General features: G+C 42.7%; 1 protein-coding gene across 1 annotated transcript in view; it reads left to right on the plus strand.

The window, feature by feature from the left end:
• The window catches only part of GRIN2A (glutamate ionotropic receptor NMDA type subunit 2A), a 1,538,644-nt gene that overhangs the window by 689,883 nt on the left and 828,373 nt on the right, over positions 1 to 20,388 (plus strand). The window contains exon 7 of the mRNA XM_073591222.1: positions 11,145 to 11,374. Coding sequence (XP_073447323.1) covers positions 11,145 to 11,374 — 230 coding nt within the window. The remainder of the gene's footprint in view (positions 1 to 11,144; positions 11,375 to 20,388) is intronic.

The following is a 20,388-nucleotide window of genomic DNA, read 5'->3' on the forward strand; positions in this document are numbered from 1 at the left end:
TGTTCTGCTCCTATTAATACCACAGGCAATCAGCTACAGTATTTATAGTTAGTGTACTGTGTCCTCTGCACAGTGTGCACCTAAAGCTATCTGAAGAAAATTAGTGGTGTTCTTCTGATCCTATTATTACCACAGGCAGGCAGCTACAGTATTTACAGTTAGTGTATTGCGTCCTCTGCACAGTGTGCATCTAAAGCTACCTGAAGACAATTGCTGTTGTTCTGCTCCTAATAGTACCACAGGCAGGCAGTTACAGTATTTACAGTTAGTGTACTGTGTCCTCTGCACAGTGTGCACCTAAAGCTACCTAAAGACAATTGCTGTTGTTCTTATACTAATAATACTACAGGCAGGCAGTTGATTCTGCTACTTGCAGTATCAGTATATATATACATCCCAGCTTTGTGCAGCTACATCTCACTGCAGGCCATTAGTATGTCTGGAAGGCCAACAAGGAGAGGCAGACAGTCACAAGCCAATAAAAGAGGGCAAGCAGGCTCTGTGTCTAGAGGCAACAGTGCTGGTTATGGAGATGGTGCATCCTCATCAGCACGTGGCCGTGGGACACGCTTGTCCTTTTTTTTCGGCAGCTGGCCGTATTGAGCCGCAACATGCGGAAGACTTGGTAGAGTGGATGACCAAGCCGTCCTCATCCTCCTCATCCTCTCTCACCCAGGCTCAACCCCACTATACCTTCAGTCCTCTCTGAGACCTGCACTGAGAGGAATGAAGATGTAGAATTAGGTGTGTCACAGCTACGTACTTGGGGGCAATCTGCTATCAGTACACCGACGTCAGATTGTACCAGGCAAATTTCTCTGCTCCAGCTGCTGCACCGCTGAACGAAGTTTACTCCTAGCCATCCACATGCTCAGCGGTTGAATGCTAGCTTGGCTAAATTGCTAGCACTTCAACTGCTGCCTTTTCAGTTGGTAGACTCTGCCCCCTTCCGTGAGTTTGTGGAATGTGCGATTCCTCAGTGGCAGGTTCCCAAACGCCACATTTTCTCACGGAAGGCGATTCCGGCTCTCTACCGGCATGTGGAAGGCAATGTCTTGGCCTTGCTGGACAGGGAGGTCAGTGGTAAGGTACATATTACCGCTGACTCATGGTCCAACAGGCATGGACAGGGACATTACCTATCTTTCAGCGCGCACTGGGTGACTCTTCTGGCAGCTGGTAAGGATGCAGGACAAGGTGCAGTAGTGTTGGAGGTTGTTCTGCCACCACACCTCCAAAATACTGCTAGTAGTGATTCTGCCACACCTCTCTCCTCCACACCCTCCTTTTCTTCTTCCTCCATGACCTCTTCCTGTGATTTGACTTCGGAACCAGCGGTGCTCCGTAGGCGTTCAAGGGGCTACGCAAACAATGGCACGAACCTCCTCTCTACCCTCCGACAGTGTCAACTGACCCATGTGCCCTGTTTGGCTCACGTCCTTAACTTGGTGGTGCAGAGGTTCTTGGGCAGGTACCCGGGCTTACATGATATCCTGAGGCAGGCCAGGAAAGTCTGTGTGCATTTCCGCAGGTCATATAATGCCAGTGCTCGGCTGGCTGTCCTCCAAAAGGATTTTAACCTGCCCAAGAACTGCCTAATCTGTGACATGCCCACCAGGTGGAACTCAACGTTGACCATGCTGCAGCAGCTGCACATGCAGCAGAGTGCCATCAATGAGTACCTGTGCGACTATGGCACCAGGACAGGATCAGGGGAGCTTGTTTTTTTTTCCCCACGCCAGTGGGCCATGATCAGGGATGCATGCACTGTCCTATCACCATTTGAGGAGGCCACGAGGATGTTGAGCAGTGACAGTGCATGCATCAGTGACACTGTGCCCCTTGTCCACCTTTTGGAGCACACGCTGCGTGGAATAATGGACAGGGCACTTGAAGCAGAACAGAGGCAGGAAGAGGAGGACTTCCTTAGCTCTCAAGACCCCCTTTATCCAGACAGTGTTCCTGCATGCCCGCCGATCACACAGGAAGAGGAGGAGGAGGAGGAAGAGGAGGATTGTGTCAGCATGGAGGTGGAGTCTGGCACTCAGCATCAGCAGCAGTCTTTAAGGGATCATATACAGTCCCAAGAAACCCATGGACTTGTACGTGGCTGGGAGGAGGTGGCTGCAGATCATGTCGTCCTTAGTGACCCAGAGGACTCCGTACCGAATGCCTCAGCAAACCTACTCGGCATGGCCTCCATGATCCTGCAAAGCCTGTGGAAGGTTTCTCATATTCGTGGTATCAAGGAGAGGGATCAATACTGGCTGGCAACCCTCCTTGATCCACGTTACAAGGGTAAGGTTGCGGACCTTATCTTGCCGTTGCAGAGGGAGCAGAGGATGAAAAATCTTCGGGAGGCCTTGGAGAAAGGTCTGTGCAATGCGTTCCCAGAGACTGGGAGGTTACAAACTGCTGTTCCTGGACAACGTGTTGCTGAAGCTTCAGTCAGTCAAAGAAGGAGCGGTGGAGAAGGTGGCCATCTGACTGATGCGTTCAGACAATTTTTTAGTCCGCAGCCCTAAGGTATGATCGGTTCCAGCAACCATTGTCAGCGTCTGTTTTACATGGTGCAGGAATACCTACGGGCAAGATCTGACTTGGACACCTTTCCCACAGAAAATCCTCTGGGTTACTGGGTCTTGAGGATGGATCACTGGCCAGAGCTTGCACAGTATGCAATTGAGAATATTTTTGGTTCTGGGCGCCGCCACCAGTGGCTAAGGCCCAATTTTTCAGCCCCTGTTTAACAGGGGCGTGTAAATACAATTTTTGATGCAATACTTTGCAGCAGGGCTCGTTCCTGCGCTCCAACTAGAGTATCTGTGAAGGGTTGCAGTGTTGTTGCACCAGCACCAGCGCCTCTTCCTCCTCAATGATCATGCTGATAGCTTGTAAGAATATTTTTGGTTCTGGGCACTGCCACCAGTGTCTAAGGCCCAGTTTTTCAGCCCCTTTTTAACAGGGGCGTGTAATTACAATTTTTGATGCAATATTTTACAGGAGGGCTCATTCCTAGAGTATCTGTGAGGGGTTGCAGTGTTGTGGCACCAGTGCCTAAGGCTCAATATTTCTGCCCCTGTTCAACAGGGACATGTAATTACAATTCTTTATCTAATATTTCACAGCAGGGCCCATTCCTGCGCCCATCAAGAATAACTATGAGGGCTTACAGTGTTGTGGCAACACCACCACCACCACCAAAGGCCCAAGTTTTCTACCACTGTTCAACTATGGCATGTAATTACAATTCTTGATCTAATATTTCACAGCATGGCCCGTTCCTGCGCCCACCAAGAGTAACCGTGAGGGCTTACAGTGTTGTGGTGACACCAACACCTAAGGCCCCAATTTCTGCAGAGTATATAGGGCAGGCCCCTACTTTCAGACATCCAACTTACAAACGACTCCTACTTGCAAACGGAAGGAGACAACAGGAAGTGAGATGAAATCTACCCCTAGGAAGGGAAATTCTCTCCTTAAGAGTTAATATGGCAAAAACGTGTCTCCTCTCCACTGATGCTTTATCACCAATCCTTGTTTCACTAAAATCCCCAAATTGTCAAAAAACATTTGTCATTGGGACAGAAAGTGAGGTAAAATCTTCTGAAGAGGTGCACAGACAGCAAAACAAATGTCACAGGGGTGATAACCCTTCCCTATATTTTCCAAAAAGCTTAAAAATAGTTTTTTTGGCTGGAGCTACACTTTAAAAATGTACCAGTTCAAAATTACAAACAGATTCTACTTAACAAAAGTACAGTCCCTGTCTTGTTTGCACCACCTGTATACTGCTGTTCAGAGGACCTGGGGCCCCACGCCTTGGCTTTTTAAAATTTGGGTGCGGGGTTCCTCTTAATATCCATACAAGACCCAAAGGGCCTGGTAATGGACTGGGGGGGGGGGGGTACCCATGCCGTTTGTCTCACTGATTTTCATCCATATAACCGGGACCGGACATTACATTAAAGCCCTAAGCAGTTTTAAATGACTTTTATTACTTTAAAAATGTCATTTTGTGCAGGGACTGTTCTAAGTACGGGAAACACGTGCCACTTTACAGGCATACTATAGACACCCCCCAGGAACAATATTTAAAGGCATATTTCACTTTTTTTTTTTTTTCACTTTAAGCATCATTAAAATCACTGCTCCCGAAAAAAACGACCGTTTTTAAAACTTTTTTTGCATTGATACATGTCCCCTGGGGCAGGACCCGGGTCCCCAAACCCTTTTTAGGACAATACCATGCAAATTAGCCTTTAAAATTAGCACTTTTGATTTTGAACGTTCGAGTCCCATAGACTTCAATAGGGTTCTAACCTTCGTGTAAATTTTCGGTCCATTCGCAGGTTCTGGTGCGAACCGAACCGGGCGGTGTTCGGCTCATCCCTACCCGTGGGGATGTCTATTTCACGAGATAAGAATGTCAAATAAGCAATATATGAGAACGTTGCTCCCGCAGATTTTAAATGTGGCTAAAAGCCTTATACCTAGACATTGGCAGGAACCAGAAAGGCCCACCATGAAGAACTGGTGTAAAAATATAAATGAAATCCAAAACCTAGAATTCCTCAGGTTTAGTGATGGAGAGGGTATAGAGGAATTTGAAAAGGGGCGACTACAAGTTAACAATAAGATTTGCTGAAGTAATGGGAGCATAAGGTTAAAACCACAGTAGATGAATTAATAATGTAGCTCCCACCCACTTAGGTGTGTGCTAGATAGTTAGTTAGGATTAGTGTCAGGTAAAGTTGCCAGTGTTTTGCCCTGTTGGTTTAAGCCTGGTTGGGATAAATTGGTTGGGAGAAATGACAGAATAGGAAGGGGGGGGGTGACCACCTGTATTCTGTTTGATTGATGCCTTGTTCTTCCAGTGAAAGGTTCTGGAAGGAAGGTGGGTTGGACACAGGATAGAGTTAGTTTGTGTGAGCCACCCTGGACCAATCGTTAACTTGAATGGGCAGGGGCTATCAGGCCTAAATAAACTGGGGGTCAGTACAATAAGATAGATACACAGAGGGGCAGGAGGAATAGTGGAAAAGAACAAGAATGATGTGGAAGGAGAAAGGTAGATGGGAGGGTACGGTATAGAGTGGGGGGGGGTTAGGTGAGGGGGAGTTGGGGGAGGGGGTTTATGTTAAGAATGTATTATGAATCTGTGTATATTAATGTTAAAGCAAGGTTATACCTTCGCTATGTGTTATATTAATTTTTTTGATACAGATAAAAACTAATAAAGAAATTGAAATAAAAAATATCTTCCTTTACCCCAACCAAGTTGTATCCTGCAATAAACGCAACAAAACTACGCAAATGACTGCTCATTGTCTCAAAGGTGATAGATGGAGGTCTGTCAGCAGGGTGATGTGGTGGATGTTAGTAACTAGTGGTAACCAACCACTACAACATCATACCTGTCAATGGAGGCTGCTGGGAGGTCATGCAATATAGTGGAGGTAGACAAGTAAGGTGAGGAGTGAGGGAGAGAAGAATTGTGTCCCTTGTGTGTGTCTTTCCTCCTCTTCTCTATTTGACATCTAAGTTGCGTCAGTGACCTCATCATCATCGTCATCATCTCCGCCATCCTTCTCTTCATTATCACTGGAGCCAACTTGGCAATACGCTGTGGCTGAGGGAACATGGCTGGCAATTTGTTCTCCCTTCACTGTAGGCTCATGTTACTCCCTTCCTCAACCTCAGAACCAACATCAGAATCAAGTAATACCTGTGCATCATCAAGAAGCAAGTGACTGATTCTGTGTTTGAATATTTCAGCTATTCCTCCATGCATGATGCTAAGGTTAAGGCAGGAGTAGCTGTGGACAAGGAGGCAGAATAAGCCACTCTGGCAGCTGCGGTGGACTGCACACTAGTCTCAGCTCGTATGGTAGAGGATGGTTTGGTAAGCCAGTCACCCTCCTCCTCTGCATGCTTTGGCTGAATAGCAACATCACTAAACAGAGAAAAATGTGCCCTGCCTGAGGAATGACCACGTCCACCTTTGCTTGTGGCTAGAGACGCTGCTGGCCCCCTGATAATGGCATGGGAACATCTCTCTCTCCTTGATGGCCTCCCAGACATGATGAGGGGCTTATTACCCAAATGTCATAGATACTGGGACTTGTGTAATTGGATGCACTTTATTTAATGAAAAGTGGTGTTTGGTGCACTACAATTGAGGACTGCTACTGACAGAAACAATAAAAATAAAGGGCAAACAACATCGTCGCAGTCAGAAAAATTGCAGCTGACAATTTAAAAAAAGAGGGCAGGCACAAGACAAAAAAAAAACAAAAAAAGCAGCAATGGAAAAAAAAAAGGGGTTACACAGCACTGTATACAACACTAATGCCCCGTACACACGGTCGGATTTTCCGATGGAAAATGTCCGATCGGAGCGTGTTGTCGGAAATTCCGACCGTGTGTGGGCTCCATCGGACATTTTCCATCGGATTTTTCGACACAAAAAGTTGGAGAGCAGGAGATAAAATTTTCCGACAACAAAATCCATTGTCGGAAATTCCGATCGTGTGTACACAAATCCGACGGACAAAGTGCCACGCATGCTCAGAATAAATAAAGAGATGAAAGCTATTGGCCACTGCCCCATTTATAGTCCCGACGTACGTGTTTTACGTCACCGCGTTCAGAACGATCGGATTTTCCGACAACTTTGTGTGACCGTGTGTATGCAAGACAAGTTTGAGCCAACATCCGTCAGAAAAAATCCTAGGATTTTGTTGTCGGAATGTCCGAACAAAGTCCGACCGTGTGTACGGGGCATAGCTGTTATGTAATGCTGTGTTAAACTATATATATATATATATATATATATATATATATATATATATATATATATATATATATATATATATATATATATATATAATATATATTATACTCACACTACACTAACACTGCACTGACACTGCACTATACTCACACTATACTAACACCACACTGACACTCAAACAGAGTACTGCTCTATCTATTTCCACTCCGACAACACACTGCAAAAAGTTTCTGTGGGAAGGATAGTGCGGGGTGGGACTATGAGCACTGAGCCATGACTGGGCAAAGTCAATATGACTTTGTCCAATCATGGCTCTGACTGTGCTCTGTGCCCTGACTGGGCAAAGCCTTGCACCTGACCAGCGGTCAGGTGCATTGCTTCTTCCAATTAGGGCCCTAGAATAAACTGGGCAGCGCTCAGTGCATTGTGGGGAGTACGGCGGGCAAAAATCCCACCGAGCGCGCAACAATTTCAGGCGTTTGTCAAATGGGCGATTGAGAAGATTGAAAGATTGTGATGCCTTTCCACCTTAGCCAATCAGGGAAACCTTTGCATTTATTCATGGAAAACAAAGTTCCCTGTGAATGGCTAAACTGCCATCTTTTGAAAAAAAAATAATAAATGCACATATTTTTGCAGGTAAAAAAAAATGTGCATGTATTTTATTTTTTTTTTATATACTAGGAACCTAGTAGGAACCTAGTAAAAATGTACTAGGTATTTACTAGGTTTTTTTTTTTTTTTTTTACTAGGAACACCCACGTCATCACCTGGACCAATGAATAACCTCAAACATGACATAGGTGTTACTCATGGGGGGGTGCGTCAACACCTGATCAGCAAAGCTTGATCCAAGTAAGATGGAAAATTAAGTGACAAGACCATAAAAAGAAACACTGAAAGTGAAGTAAACGCTGGGATAAAGTGGGAATATGAATTCCTCATAGCTGGGTAAAAAGAAAGGTGTAGAGAAAAGAGAAAAATCAAAGAAAGCTAAACCACAATTGGGAATATGGAATGAATTTAAAATATAACATATCAATTATAAAGGTGAACCAGTGCGTGAATTATGGTGAAAATAAGGTGCAAAGATCAAATTACTGATAGGTTTATCTTTGCAGTAATCATAGCCTGTAATATAAACAGAAGACTCGCATATTCCCATGCTGATGAGGGGAGGACTGTATGAATACCTACCTCATCAGCCTGACCAATAAATGACCCCCAACGTCACGTAGCTCTTCCCCATAGGGGGTGCGTCAACACCTGATTGGCGCAGCCAATCAGGTGTATGGTTCCAAGCAAGCTCCCTCCCCAGTTAGGACACAGATGGTATTTCACGTGTCAGCACCATCTTGGGACGTCAGTGCACGGTTTTTATGAATGCTATGCTTTCCATTTGATGCTGCTGTGTGAAATTATCTGACCTATGTTTTTATTTCTGTACCATTTTTTTGTCTGAAATGTACTGTTACAACACACTGTAATAGTACAATGTTGCTTATATGTTGCTTATACTGTATATATACATCTCTTATAGATATACGGCTTCCACCCACTCACATGAAAAAATTCACTTCCTCAGAACGTGTAGAGCATTAGGATGCAATCCTGACCATTTTTATTATGGAATTATCCAACTATCAACCATTATTGGTCATTAATTCTAATATTTTTAACAGTTACCCCTATTTTGGTATGTCTGTATAAGTTTTACTAGCACATTTTATGAATGCTATGATTTCCATGTGATGCTGCTGTGTGCAATTATCTAACCTATGTTTTTAATTCTGTACAATTTTTTGGCTGGAATAATTACAATAAACATCTGTTCCTATATACTTTTTGTTATTTATGGTTATACAAATCATACATATGTACTATACTTACCAATGGATATATTTATGGTTTACACAAAAGATATATATGTACCTTATTTATTAGTGGATACACGCCTCATATAAAGTCCCATATTTGTTCCCCCCCTCATTTGTATTGCATAAAGGGATGGAGGCATACTAACCTATTGCCTCATAAAGTCCCAACCTCTCTTTTCCCCCTCATTGCTCATGTTTACAACGCATGTAACCCATAAAGGGATTCCATCATCACTTTTGATATATGGTTTATATAAGAGAAACATTATGTTAAAATCTATTACTTGGATTTCACTTTGTCTGGTTTGGTTAGGGACAAGACTGTGACAGTATGTGCATATAGAAAGCCCACCTCAAAAAATACACTGTTGCATGCATTTGGTTGCCACTCCCCTCATACTATTAAGGCAATTCCTAGAGGCCAATTCATCTGAGTCAGACATAATTGTTTGATCGACTTTGATAAGGAAGCTGCCTCACTGGAACAGAAATTTGTGAACAGGGTTACAAAAAAATCTAGTATTAAACAAGCTTGTTTAGATGCCAGGAATCTTAGCAGAAATACTCTACTGACAAATCGATCCCATAAGCGAGATAGAACCATTGACCTACCTGTCTATTTCATACGATACAGCTCACAATTTCAAGAAATAAAAACATTATATCTAGACAACTTTCTATTCTCTATAGCAATGACAGTTATAGGGTGATACTAGGTCAGGGTGTCAGGTATGTAGTCTGGAAGGCATGTACCATAGGCAACATGGTGTCCCCTAGCCTTTATGTCTCTAACCCACTAACACGTATGTGGCTAAATACCACCGGCATGTATAGGTGTGGAGCTGCCAGGTGTTCATGTTGCAGTCACTTGGGAGATCCCCATACTGTCACTTCATGTTCTAATGGCTATTACTCAACCATCACACAGCTTGTTAACTGCCACACTAAATATGTCATATACTGTATGTGGCCACATGTACTGAGTGCAACATTCAGGACTGAGGGATGAGAATGAGTGATCACTTCTCTGACATAAGAAGAAATGGAAATACTAACCTGGCTAAACATTTTAATCCATTCCATTACAAAAATGTACAATCCTTTAGGGTACAGATTGTAGAGAGTGTAGACTGTCCTGCCAGTGGTGGCAATTGGTTGTTACTCCTTTGTAAGAGAGGTGTGCTGGATATTAAAATATACACCCTATTCCCATGATACTTTTTTTATTTGCACTAACATACCATTTTTCAGGACAAGCTTTTGGGGTATGTCCCCTTCTTCAAGGTCAATGGAATCCCTGTATGGGTTGCTGCTAGGACCTTGAAGAAGGGAACATATCTCAAAAGCTTGTCCTAAAAAATTGTATGTTAGTGCAACTAAAAGTATCACAAACAGTACTCAATTATTCATGTGTAAATCATTTAGACTTTTTCACTTTATTTGTTTTTAATCAGGATTATAATATATATATATATATATATATATATATATATATATATATATATATATATATATATATATATATATATATATATATATATATATATTTTTTTTTTTTTTTAATATAGAGGGATTTGTGCATATTTGCATTTTTGCATCTTTTGCATTTTTGGCTATTCTTTGAGCACTTTTTTTATATTTGTGGATGTTTTTTTTTCAGGGAACTGGCTATAATGGTCTTTTTTGTGATCCATGTGTGTGGTTTTTCACACACTTGGATTCCTGCAGCCAGCCCCATGCACACCTAACATTTATTTTCCATTGATTGGCAGCTGATAACATATTTAACTGCCCCCCTGCTTGGAGTCCTTATTCCCATAATTAAGCTCTAATAAGTGAAGTGAAATGCGTTGGGGGCATGGCCAGGTGGGAGCCCAGGCTGAGACTGCCATTCATTCCAATTCCAGCCCATCTGCATTGATGTGCAGCTTCATGGGATCCATTCTTTGCTCAACAGTTGTTTGGAGCTGAGATGAGCTTCTTTCCTGGCTTGCACTCACAGTGGTGAACATCGGATTGCTTTTTCTCATAGCCTGAGCATCACACATTTTCCATTGTGATGCAGGACTCCTGCAGACTTGTCAGTGTATCTGTCTGCTTTTACCTTGTACAGGCAAGCAGATACACACTGACAGGAAGAATCAATAGACTACCAGAGCGCTTAACACAAAGGCTGTGAGTACTTGCAATTTCCCATTCACAGAACTCTGAATGAATGACACATTTTTGTTAAAATAGTTACAGCGAGCAGGGGGCAAAGATTGCTGTCACTAGATTCATCGGACCGGGGAGAAACTGCAGGAGTGGGGACATGTTACGAGTTCCACCATTAAAATGGGTGTAACATGTCCTCAAAGGTGAACTTATCCTTTAAATAGAAGAAATATACTGTATGTTTGTGGCATTGCTGGCTCTATTACATTTGTCATCAAAAGCATATTGTGAAATGACAATTTTCTTTCTTTTTTCAGCACCACACGGACCTTCATTTACAATTGGAAAAGCTGTCTGGCTACTTTGGGGTTTGGTCTTCAATAATTCTGTACCTGTTCAGAATCCAAAAGGCACAACCAGCAAAATTATTGTGTCAATTTGGGCTTTCTTTGCTGTGATTTTTTTGGCAAGTTACACTGCCAACCTAGCTGCATTTATGATCCAAGAAGAATTTGTAGATCAGGTTACTGGACTTAGTGACAAAAAGGTATGGCTTTCTCAACAAAAATATTCTGTTTTGAATATGCCTTTGTAAGATCATTATTTGTGTAAAAAGCAACATCAATTATCTTCGGATAGCAAAAATACAATCATAAAAAAGGGATTAATTTTATATTTTATTGTTATTTTATTTATGTATTTATTTTTGCTTAAAGTGGTTGTAAAATCACATGTATTATTTACTTTGATTCTCTCTGTTTTAGGTCCCTGTTCAGTACAGAGTGTGTGTTTTCCTAAATTTATAATGCTAAATACCTTCTTTGCAAAGCCCTGCTGTGCTGTCATAGGTGTGCACAGCCTATTGCATTAGGGTGTGCACCCCAAAACTGAAACACATATGCGTTTGTTTGCATGTGTATATATATACTAGACAGTGTCAGTAGGGCAGAGATTGGTGTCAGTGGGGGAGTGACCAGTGTCAGTAGTTTTTATCTTTAATAATAAAAGTAAAATAAAATTAAAAAAAAAAAAATATATATATATATATATAATATATATATATATATATATATATATATATATATATATATATATATATATATATATATTTTTTTACAATTTTATTTTATTTTTTAGGAGCCCCATTAGGGGGCTTTGCTACAAAAATCAGGAGTCCAAACATTGGGAATCCGCACCACACGGGGTGATTAGGGTGTGTCCTGGCACACCTGGCACACCCTGTGCACATGCCTATGTGTGCTATCATGTGATCTCCTACTACTTTTCTTCCTGACTTAAAGTTTATGTAACCCCCCCATAATTTTCAGCCAAGGAAGCTGCCATATTTGCCTCTGTTCAAATCTACAACTGCCATGATGCTGCACATGTGATCAGTTATGACACCAGCCACTGGATGGTTTGATAGTTTGGTTGAGAGCAGTCAGAAACCATGAATCAGAGTACAGTTAAATCACACTTGTTTAATAATAATAAAAGTAAATAGAACAAACGTAGTCAATACATAACCAAAGTTCGGTAACCAGAATGGATAGTCAGCAGTGCTGCCAACTGCCAGTATTTTTACTGGCAGCCAGTAAAAAATGGGCACTTTTCTCCTGCCAGTAAATGCCAGTGAAAGAAAAAGGATGCCAGTAATAAATATGGCGTGACACTTGGCCGAGACTATCCGCGTGCCTGCTACAATGTGTTTGGACTGTGCCAGCAGTGTGTCACGTGAAGTCATGGTGCAAGGGAACAGAGCAGCCAGAGTCTCATGTGCAGGTCTGTTGAATGGGAGGAAGGTAAGCCGGGAGTGGACTGAAGGGACCACCTGGCACGGAGAGAGAGGGTCACTGTGACTCAGGAGTGGAGGTGTCATGTTGGTGAGGTGCCATCATCATCTGTGCTGTTGCACACTGCTGTCAGTGTCACTGTGAGAGTCAATTGCATGTGTGTGTGTGCCGCCCATTCTAATTTCTTGCCCTCTCGATTCCTGTCCCTGAGCTACTTATTTACTATATCGAAAATAAAAGTAATATGTTTTTGCCTTAATATCTACCTTAAATCACTTTGCTATTTGCATATTGTCCTTGTTTGTAGCCTAAATACTGAAATCTGCACTTAAAACTGTCATTTTGTAACTTTTAAATACACCAGTAAATACTTGACGGTGCCAGTAAATTTTGGGTGTTGTGTCAGTAAATTTCAATCTGGTAGGTTGGCAACACTGATAGTCAGACAAGCCAGGACATCAGGAAGCCAGGGATCAGTGTACTTCCGAACATGCCAGGATATCAGGAAACCACAGATTCAGCATAGTGGAACAGCAAGCAGGATCTGGAACCAGAAGGGACGTCAGCCAAGCAAGTCTTTAACAGGCACGCAGGAGAGAGTCTCTGTGATGTTGACCAGGCGAATGCAGAGAAGATCTAGGCTGGACAGCTTAAGGAAGCAGGACTGACGAGCAGGATATCAACAACAAGTGAGTCACTGTGGAGAGATAGGAGCTGGCAATTACCCACAGCTGAGCGGCCAGCTCAGAGAAGGAAGGGCTGAGCCCAGGCCTGACAGAACCCCCTCCACAATGCACCCCCCCTTCGGTGGACCACCAGGCTTGAGGGGAAAACGTCTATGGAAATCACAGAGGAGGACAGGGGCATGTACATCAGAGGATGAGACCCAAGAGCGTTCCTCGGGACCGTACCCTTTCCAATGCACCAGGTACTGTATGCGCCCACGGAACCTACGGGAGTCAACAATGGACTGTACTTCATACTCCTCATGGTTCTCAAACAGTACAGGGTGAGGACGTGGCACCGAGGTGGTAAAGCAGTTGCAGAACAAAGGTTTTAATAAGGAGACATGGAACACATTTCAGATATAAATGTGAAAAAGTTGTGCTACATTAAACATTTCCCTATATAAGAAATTCTGTAAACCAGTGACATACAAACGTCAAGGACACACCCGGATCAAGAGTCCACACCTTGCATATGATTTATTTTAACTGTTGTCATTTGGTCACTTTCACTATTCATTTATGTACCCATCACCAGAAGGAGCTTAGGGTGTTTGGGGTGCACTCTTGATCCGGGTGTGTCCTTGACGTTTGTATGTCACTGGTTTACAACATTTCTTTTATAGGGAAATGTTTAATGCAGCGCAACTTTTTCAAATTTGTATTTATTAGCACCATTATGTATTAGATAGTTTATTGTTGCTGCTTTTTTGCTGATTTAGTTCGTGTGAGCGCGGTATTTAAACTTTATTTAATTGTGTACATTTGAGATACGCATATTAGAAGGAAGGTCTAAAGCGTAAGCCACTGGGTTAATCCTGCAGAGAATATGGAAAGGCCCAATAAAACGAGGTGCCAACTTCAGAGAGGGAACACAGAGTTGGAGGTTGCGAGATGAAAGTCAGACCCTGTACCTAACCTGGTAGAAAGGAGCAGGCAGGCGTCTGCAGTCAGCATGGAGTATGTACCTATCATTGGCATGTTGCAAAGCCTCCTGGACTTATGCTCAAGTGGAACGAAGACCACGGAGATGCTCCTCTAACACAGGAATGCTCTGCAGAACAAATGAGTCAGGCAACATGGAAGGTTGGAAACCATAGTTTGCCATAAACGGGGACAATGGGGAAGCAGAATTCCAGGCACTATTGTGAGCAAACTCTGCCCAAGGTAAGAGGTCTGACCAGTTGTTATGATGGTCAGAAATATAGCAACCGTAGGAACTGTTCCAAGGATTGGTTGGCTCATTCTGTGGCCCCATTAGACTGATGATACACAGAGGAGCTGAATTCCCACAAGGCTCACCAGAACCGTGATACAAACGGACTACCCCTGTTCGAGACAATCACCTTGGGTAGCCCATGTAAGCAAAAGATCTCCTGAGCAAAAATGGAAGCCAGTTCCTTAGATGTGGGCAACTTCTTAAGTGGAATACAATGAGATATTTTCGAGAAACGGTCAACCACCATAATGATATCTGTGTTGCCCTGGGATTTGGGTAACTCCACAATGAAATCCATAGACAGGTGGGTCCAAGGCCTCTCTCCATTGGGTATGGGTTGTAGGAGACCCACTGGAAGGTGTTGTGGAGTCTTATGCCCTGTACATGCGGTAGGATTTTCTGATGGAAAATGTGTGATAGGACCTTGTTGTCGGAAATTCCGACCGTGTGTAGGCTCCATCACACATTTTCTGTAGGAATTTCCGACACACAAAGTTTGAGAGCTTGCTATAAAATTTTCCGACATCAAAATCCGTTGTCGGAAATTCCGATCGTGTGTACACAAATCCGATGCACAAAGTGCCACGCATGCTCAGAATAAATCAAGAAACTAAAGCTATTGGCTACTGCCCCATTTATAGTCCAGACATACGTGTTTTACGTCACCGCGTTCAGAACGATCAGATTTTCCGACAACTTTGTGTGACCGTGTGTATGCAAGACAAGTTTGAGCCAACATCCGCCTGAAAAAATCCATGGATTTTGTTGTCGGAATGTCCGATCAATGTCTGACCGTGTGTACAGGACATTACTCTGAGCACACACAGAACAAGCAGCTACGAATCAGCACGTAGACTAGGCCATCAGAATTGTTGAGAAAAGGCCCAAAAGAGTTGATTCTTCCCAGGTTGACCAGCAACCTTGGGAGAATAGTAAGTCTGGAGCACGGCAGTACGGAGACTCTCAGGGACAAAGCAGCGGTCACAAGGTTTCTCAGGAAGAGCATGGACCTGAGCGGCAAGAATTTTGTCACCCAAAGGAGAAGTGAGACTGGTGCGAACTGTAGCCAGAATGCAAACAGGAAGAATCACAGGAACCAGAATCGACTCCATCTTGGAAGTGGAGGAAAATTGTCGTGACAAAGTGTCAGCCCTTACATTCTTAGTACGAGTAAGACTGAGACAATGTGATTGAAACTTGACAAGAAAAGAGCCCATCGCACTCTTCTGGGAGAGAGGCATTTAGCCTCAGACATGAATGTGAGATTCTTATGGTCAGTAAGAATGAGAACCGGCACAGTGGTACCTTCGAGGAGACGTCTCCATTCTTTCAGGGCTAAAATAGTCACTAACAGCTCTCTGTCCCCAATCTTGTAATTGCATTCCAGAGGTGTCACTTTCTTGGAAAAAGGATGAATAGCGCTCTCAGAAGTAGGACGTTGAGACAGGACCAAGAATGGCACCAACTCCAGTCTCAGAAGCATTAACCTCAAGGATAAAGATTTTAGCTCTGGGCGGCATCCGGTGGCTTGAAGGGAAGATTTTTACTTGAACCCGCAGCCTGCAAGACTTGACCATAAGAAGCCGGTGAACCATTTCCTGGCTATGGTGTTGGAGGTTGTGCTGAGCAGATGATCCATGTGGACGTCCTGACCCGAGACAGGAGGCCACCCACTTTTATCTACACATGCCTATTACCCCTGTAGGGGTACCAGGAGTTGGTGAGTGGGGACCCTTGAGGGGGAGCACACAAGTCACTGGATGTTGATGAAGCACAAGAGTCACTTTTCTGTATGAACACTTTGCCATTTTGGAGCTTCACTCCTATTTTTTATCCTTCAGTTTTTATATTTTTTACACATTTTTTCCACATTGCTGATTTGGACACTTATCACTTGGAACTGTTTTTTGTTACACACTGTTCTCATTTTGGGTGTTATTATCTCTGCTGACAGCGGGGAATATTTTGGGTGGTATCCCCTTTTTGCTGTTAGTGGAAATATTGATTATAACTGCACTATTAGTGTTTTAGTTTGATGTTCTGTTTTATTATCCCTTTCATGACTAAGCCTATTTTTGAAATTTGGTGTTTACAAGTTAAAATCTGTATTTTTTGCTAGAAAATTACTTAGAACCCCCAAACATGATATATATTTTTTAGCAGAGAATCTAGAGAATAAAATGGAGATTGTTGCAATATTTTATATCACACGGTATTTGTGCAGCGGTGTTTTAAACACAAATTTTTGGGAAAAGGGACACTTTCATGAATTTAAAAAAAACAAACAGTAAAGTTACCCCAATTATTTTGTATAATGTGAAAGATTAAGTTATGCCGAGTAAAAAGATACCAAATATGTCACGCTTTATAATTGCACGCACTCGTGGAATGGCGACAAACTACGGTACCTAAGAATTTCCATAGGCGACGCTTTAAATTTTTTTTACGGTTACCAGGTTAGAGTTACAGAGGAGGTCTAGTGCTAGAATTATTGCTTTCGCTCTGTCGATTGCGGCGATACCTCACATGTATGATTTGAACACCGTTTACATATGCAGGCGCGACTTCCGTATGCTTCCGTTTTCTTTGCTGCGCGAGCTCGCGGAGACAGGGGCACTTTCAACATTTTTTTAAATTTATTTTTATATTATTATTATTTTTTATGTTAAAAAAAAAAAAAAACATTTGATGACTTATATTGCTGTCCCAAGGAATGTAAACATTAGGTGGTGATAGGTACTCTTTATGGACTTTGCACTTCAAAGTATTCAAAGTGCACTTCAAAGTATCCAGATCGCCGAAAACGGCGATTCTGAATACTGTGTATCTTTTTAAAACTGGCGCCATTGGAAGCTGAGTAAACGGGAAGTGACGTCGCTTCCGCGTTTACAATTAGGAGGCTGGAACTAAGCCACCCACAGCTTCGTTCCAGCCCGCCCCCAGCCGCCGGAGGCAGCCGATTGGTCATCGGGCCTCCCGATGGAACGGGAGGCGGCGGGAGGGGGGCATGTTCCCTCCCACTGCTCCGGTATAACAGCCGAGCAGCTTTTAGCTGCATCGGTTGTTATACCAGGAAAGCCAATCGCCCGCTGTAAACAACGGTACCAGGATGATGCCTGCAGCTGTGGGCATCATCCCGGTATAACCCCGGAAAGCCGAGTACGCACATCGGCGTACGCTCGGCGGGAAGGGGTTATACATTGTCTATACAATATTAACTGATACACGGTCACTGTGCTACATATCATTTACCCACTTTTTGAGATATATATATATTTTATACTATATGTATATATTTTTTTATACACTTCAGGTGGTTGAGAGCACACCCACATATTATATACACCTAGGTGGAGAACACACTTCTGTGTCTATATAGGGAGCATATTCCCATTAGTACAGGGAGCCCCACACCTTCATTTAATCACATTTCACACCCTTTCCTGGGGGTGTAATTAGGCGAGGCTGCAAACCTTTTTATCCAGCGCGGAGTCTTTTCTATTTTTACTACTCCTGGCCATTCAATCTGGAAAAAATATTATCAACAAGTGGATTAACTGCATCTTCTGAATTCATGACCTTTGCCTACTGTCAGAAACCATGAATCAGACTGAGACAGAAGTACAGGTAAATCACACTTGTTTAATAATAATAAAGGTAAATAGAACATAGCCAAAGTTCGGTAACCGGAACGGATAGTCAGACAAGCCAGGACATCAGGAAGCCAGGGATCAGTGTACTTCAGAACAGTCCAGGATATCAGGAATCCAGAGATTCAGTGTAGTGGAACAGTGTGACAGACCTAGCCGGGAGAGAGACCTTTGGAGGGGACTGTATGCTAGCCTCTTGCCGATCGATCGTGTGCCCTTGCATTTGGGGGAACGGTGCTCTTTGTGAGCTGTATGCCTGGGGACCCTTGAGGTGGTATTACTGTGGATTCGGGTCCTGGTCCCCCAGGACACACAGACTCTGGGGACCCTGGATTTGCCATATTAGAAATAGTGGCTAATTCATAATGTTGGGACAGATACTGTTAGGAGATGCTGATGTAAATTCCAGCACCTGTCTGTCTGTTGCCTGCTAGAATGTGTATTGTAAATAAGTCTATTATGGGATCTAAGAGTCATTAGATCCCCATTGTTGTTTTTTGTGTTTAATTAACTCTGCTATTGTGTGAAGAAGAGTCTATGTTGATTGTGTTTTCTGAACTACAAGACGGCCAGTCTGGCCTAAAGGTCATGTCTGAGTCATCTAGGCTGTCTAAAGGGATTAGTTAATTAGCTCATGTTAATTAGGTTAATTAGGTTACAGCTGTATTGTTAGAGTAATTTGAGCAGGAGGTCTGCACCTCCTCTTTTAGTGTATAAAAGAGCCTGTATCCTGTCAATAAAGAGATTCCTGGTTGAACTTACATACAGCCTGCCTGGTGTTTGTTCTGAGCTATCACAACTCGACTAGAACGGCACAGAGCTGTAGTTCTAATCCCGGAGCATTGGATGACCGAACAATCAGATGTTGCAATCTGCAATCTGATTCTATAGCTGCAGAGGAGTGTCGGGAGAGTGGAACCGAGCGAGCAAGGGGCTCGTTACAAACAGTAAGCAGGATCTGGAACCAGAAGGGACTTCATCCAAACAAGTCTTTAACAGGCACGCTGGAGACAGTCTCTGTGATGTTGATCAGGTGAAGGCAGAGAAGATCTGGGCTGGATGGCTTAAGTAAGCAGGACTGACGAGCAGGATATCAACAGGTGAGTCACTGTGGAGGGATAGGAGCTGGCAATAAATCGACAGCTGAGCAGCCAGCCCTGACGAGAGCACAATAATTGGGAGTGTTACATTTCTGGCACGTGCCGTAAATGAAACTGTTTTATGGATGGGTTTAGGGAGGTCACATGGATTATTCTTTTGTAAACTAAATTTGTATACCTTCATGTCTCTGTTGTGCACTTTAAAAAAAAAACAGTAGTCCAAAGTGGAAAAGGATTTGTATGTCCTATTTAATCACTTCAGAAGGAATGGTTCTCAAAATGCAACAGCTCCTGTGTAAAATGATGCTTGCAGATAATCTGCAATTGTCATTGGATAATTGCAATGAATCAATACATTGTTAATTGTACGTTCTATTTCATATACTCCTTTTAATTGGTAATTAGACAGAAGTTAGAATTTTTATACCTTATACCATTTGTCCCACAAAACTTTTCCAGTTTATCAATATTTTTAAAATTCCTTGCTTAAACAGCTTGCATCAGGTCATGCCACAACATCTCATTTGAGTTAAGACATTGGGGGTTATTTACTAAAGGAAAATCCACTTTGCACTGCAAGTGCACTTGACAGTGCACTGAGAGTGCACTTGGAAGTTAAGTCACTGTAGATCCGAGGGGGACATGCAAGGAAAATAAAAAAAAAGCATTTTAGCTTGCACATGATTGGATGATAAAATCAGCAGAGCTTCCACTCATTTCAGATCTACTGCTTAGATTTAGAGTGACTGCACTTCCAAGTGCACTTTCAGTGCACTTTCAAGTGCACTTGCAGTGCAAAGTGGATTTGCCTTTCGTAAATAACCCCCATTATGTTGTTGCTTACTGCATCTACACATTAGGATTCAGGTGATTACAACCCTAAAATTCTTTTGTTAAATTTCATAAAATAACTTTAAAACATTGTTGTCTCTATAGTAGCAAGTATAGATGAGCAAATCTGCCTGGTACATTGTTGTACTATCTCTTCTCTGTTGCCCCTCTTTTCTATTTGCTTTCCTGTGCATACATGAAGCCAGGAAATCTCCACACTCTTTCATATTCGGCATTGGCACC

This window comes from Aquarana catesbeiana, linkage group LG06 (genome assembly GCF_042186555.1).
Source record: "Aquarana catesbeiana isolate 2022-GZ linkage group LG06, ASM4218655v1, whole genome shotgun sequence".
NCBI classification, from domain to species: Eukaryota; Metazoa; Chordata; class Amphibia; order Anura; family Ranidae; genus Aquarana; species Aquarana catesbeiana.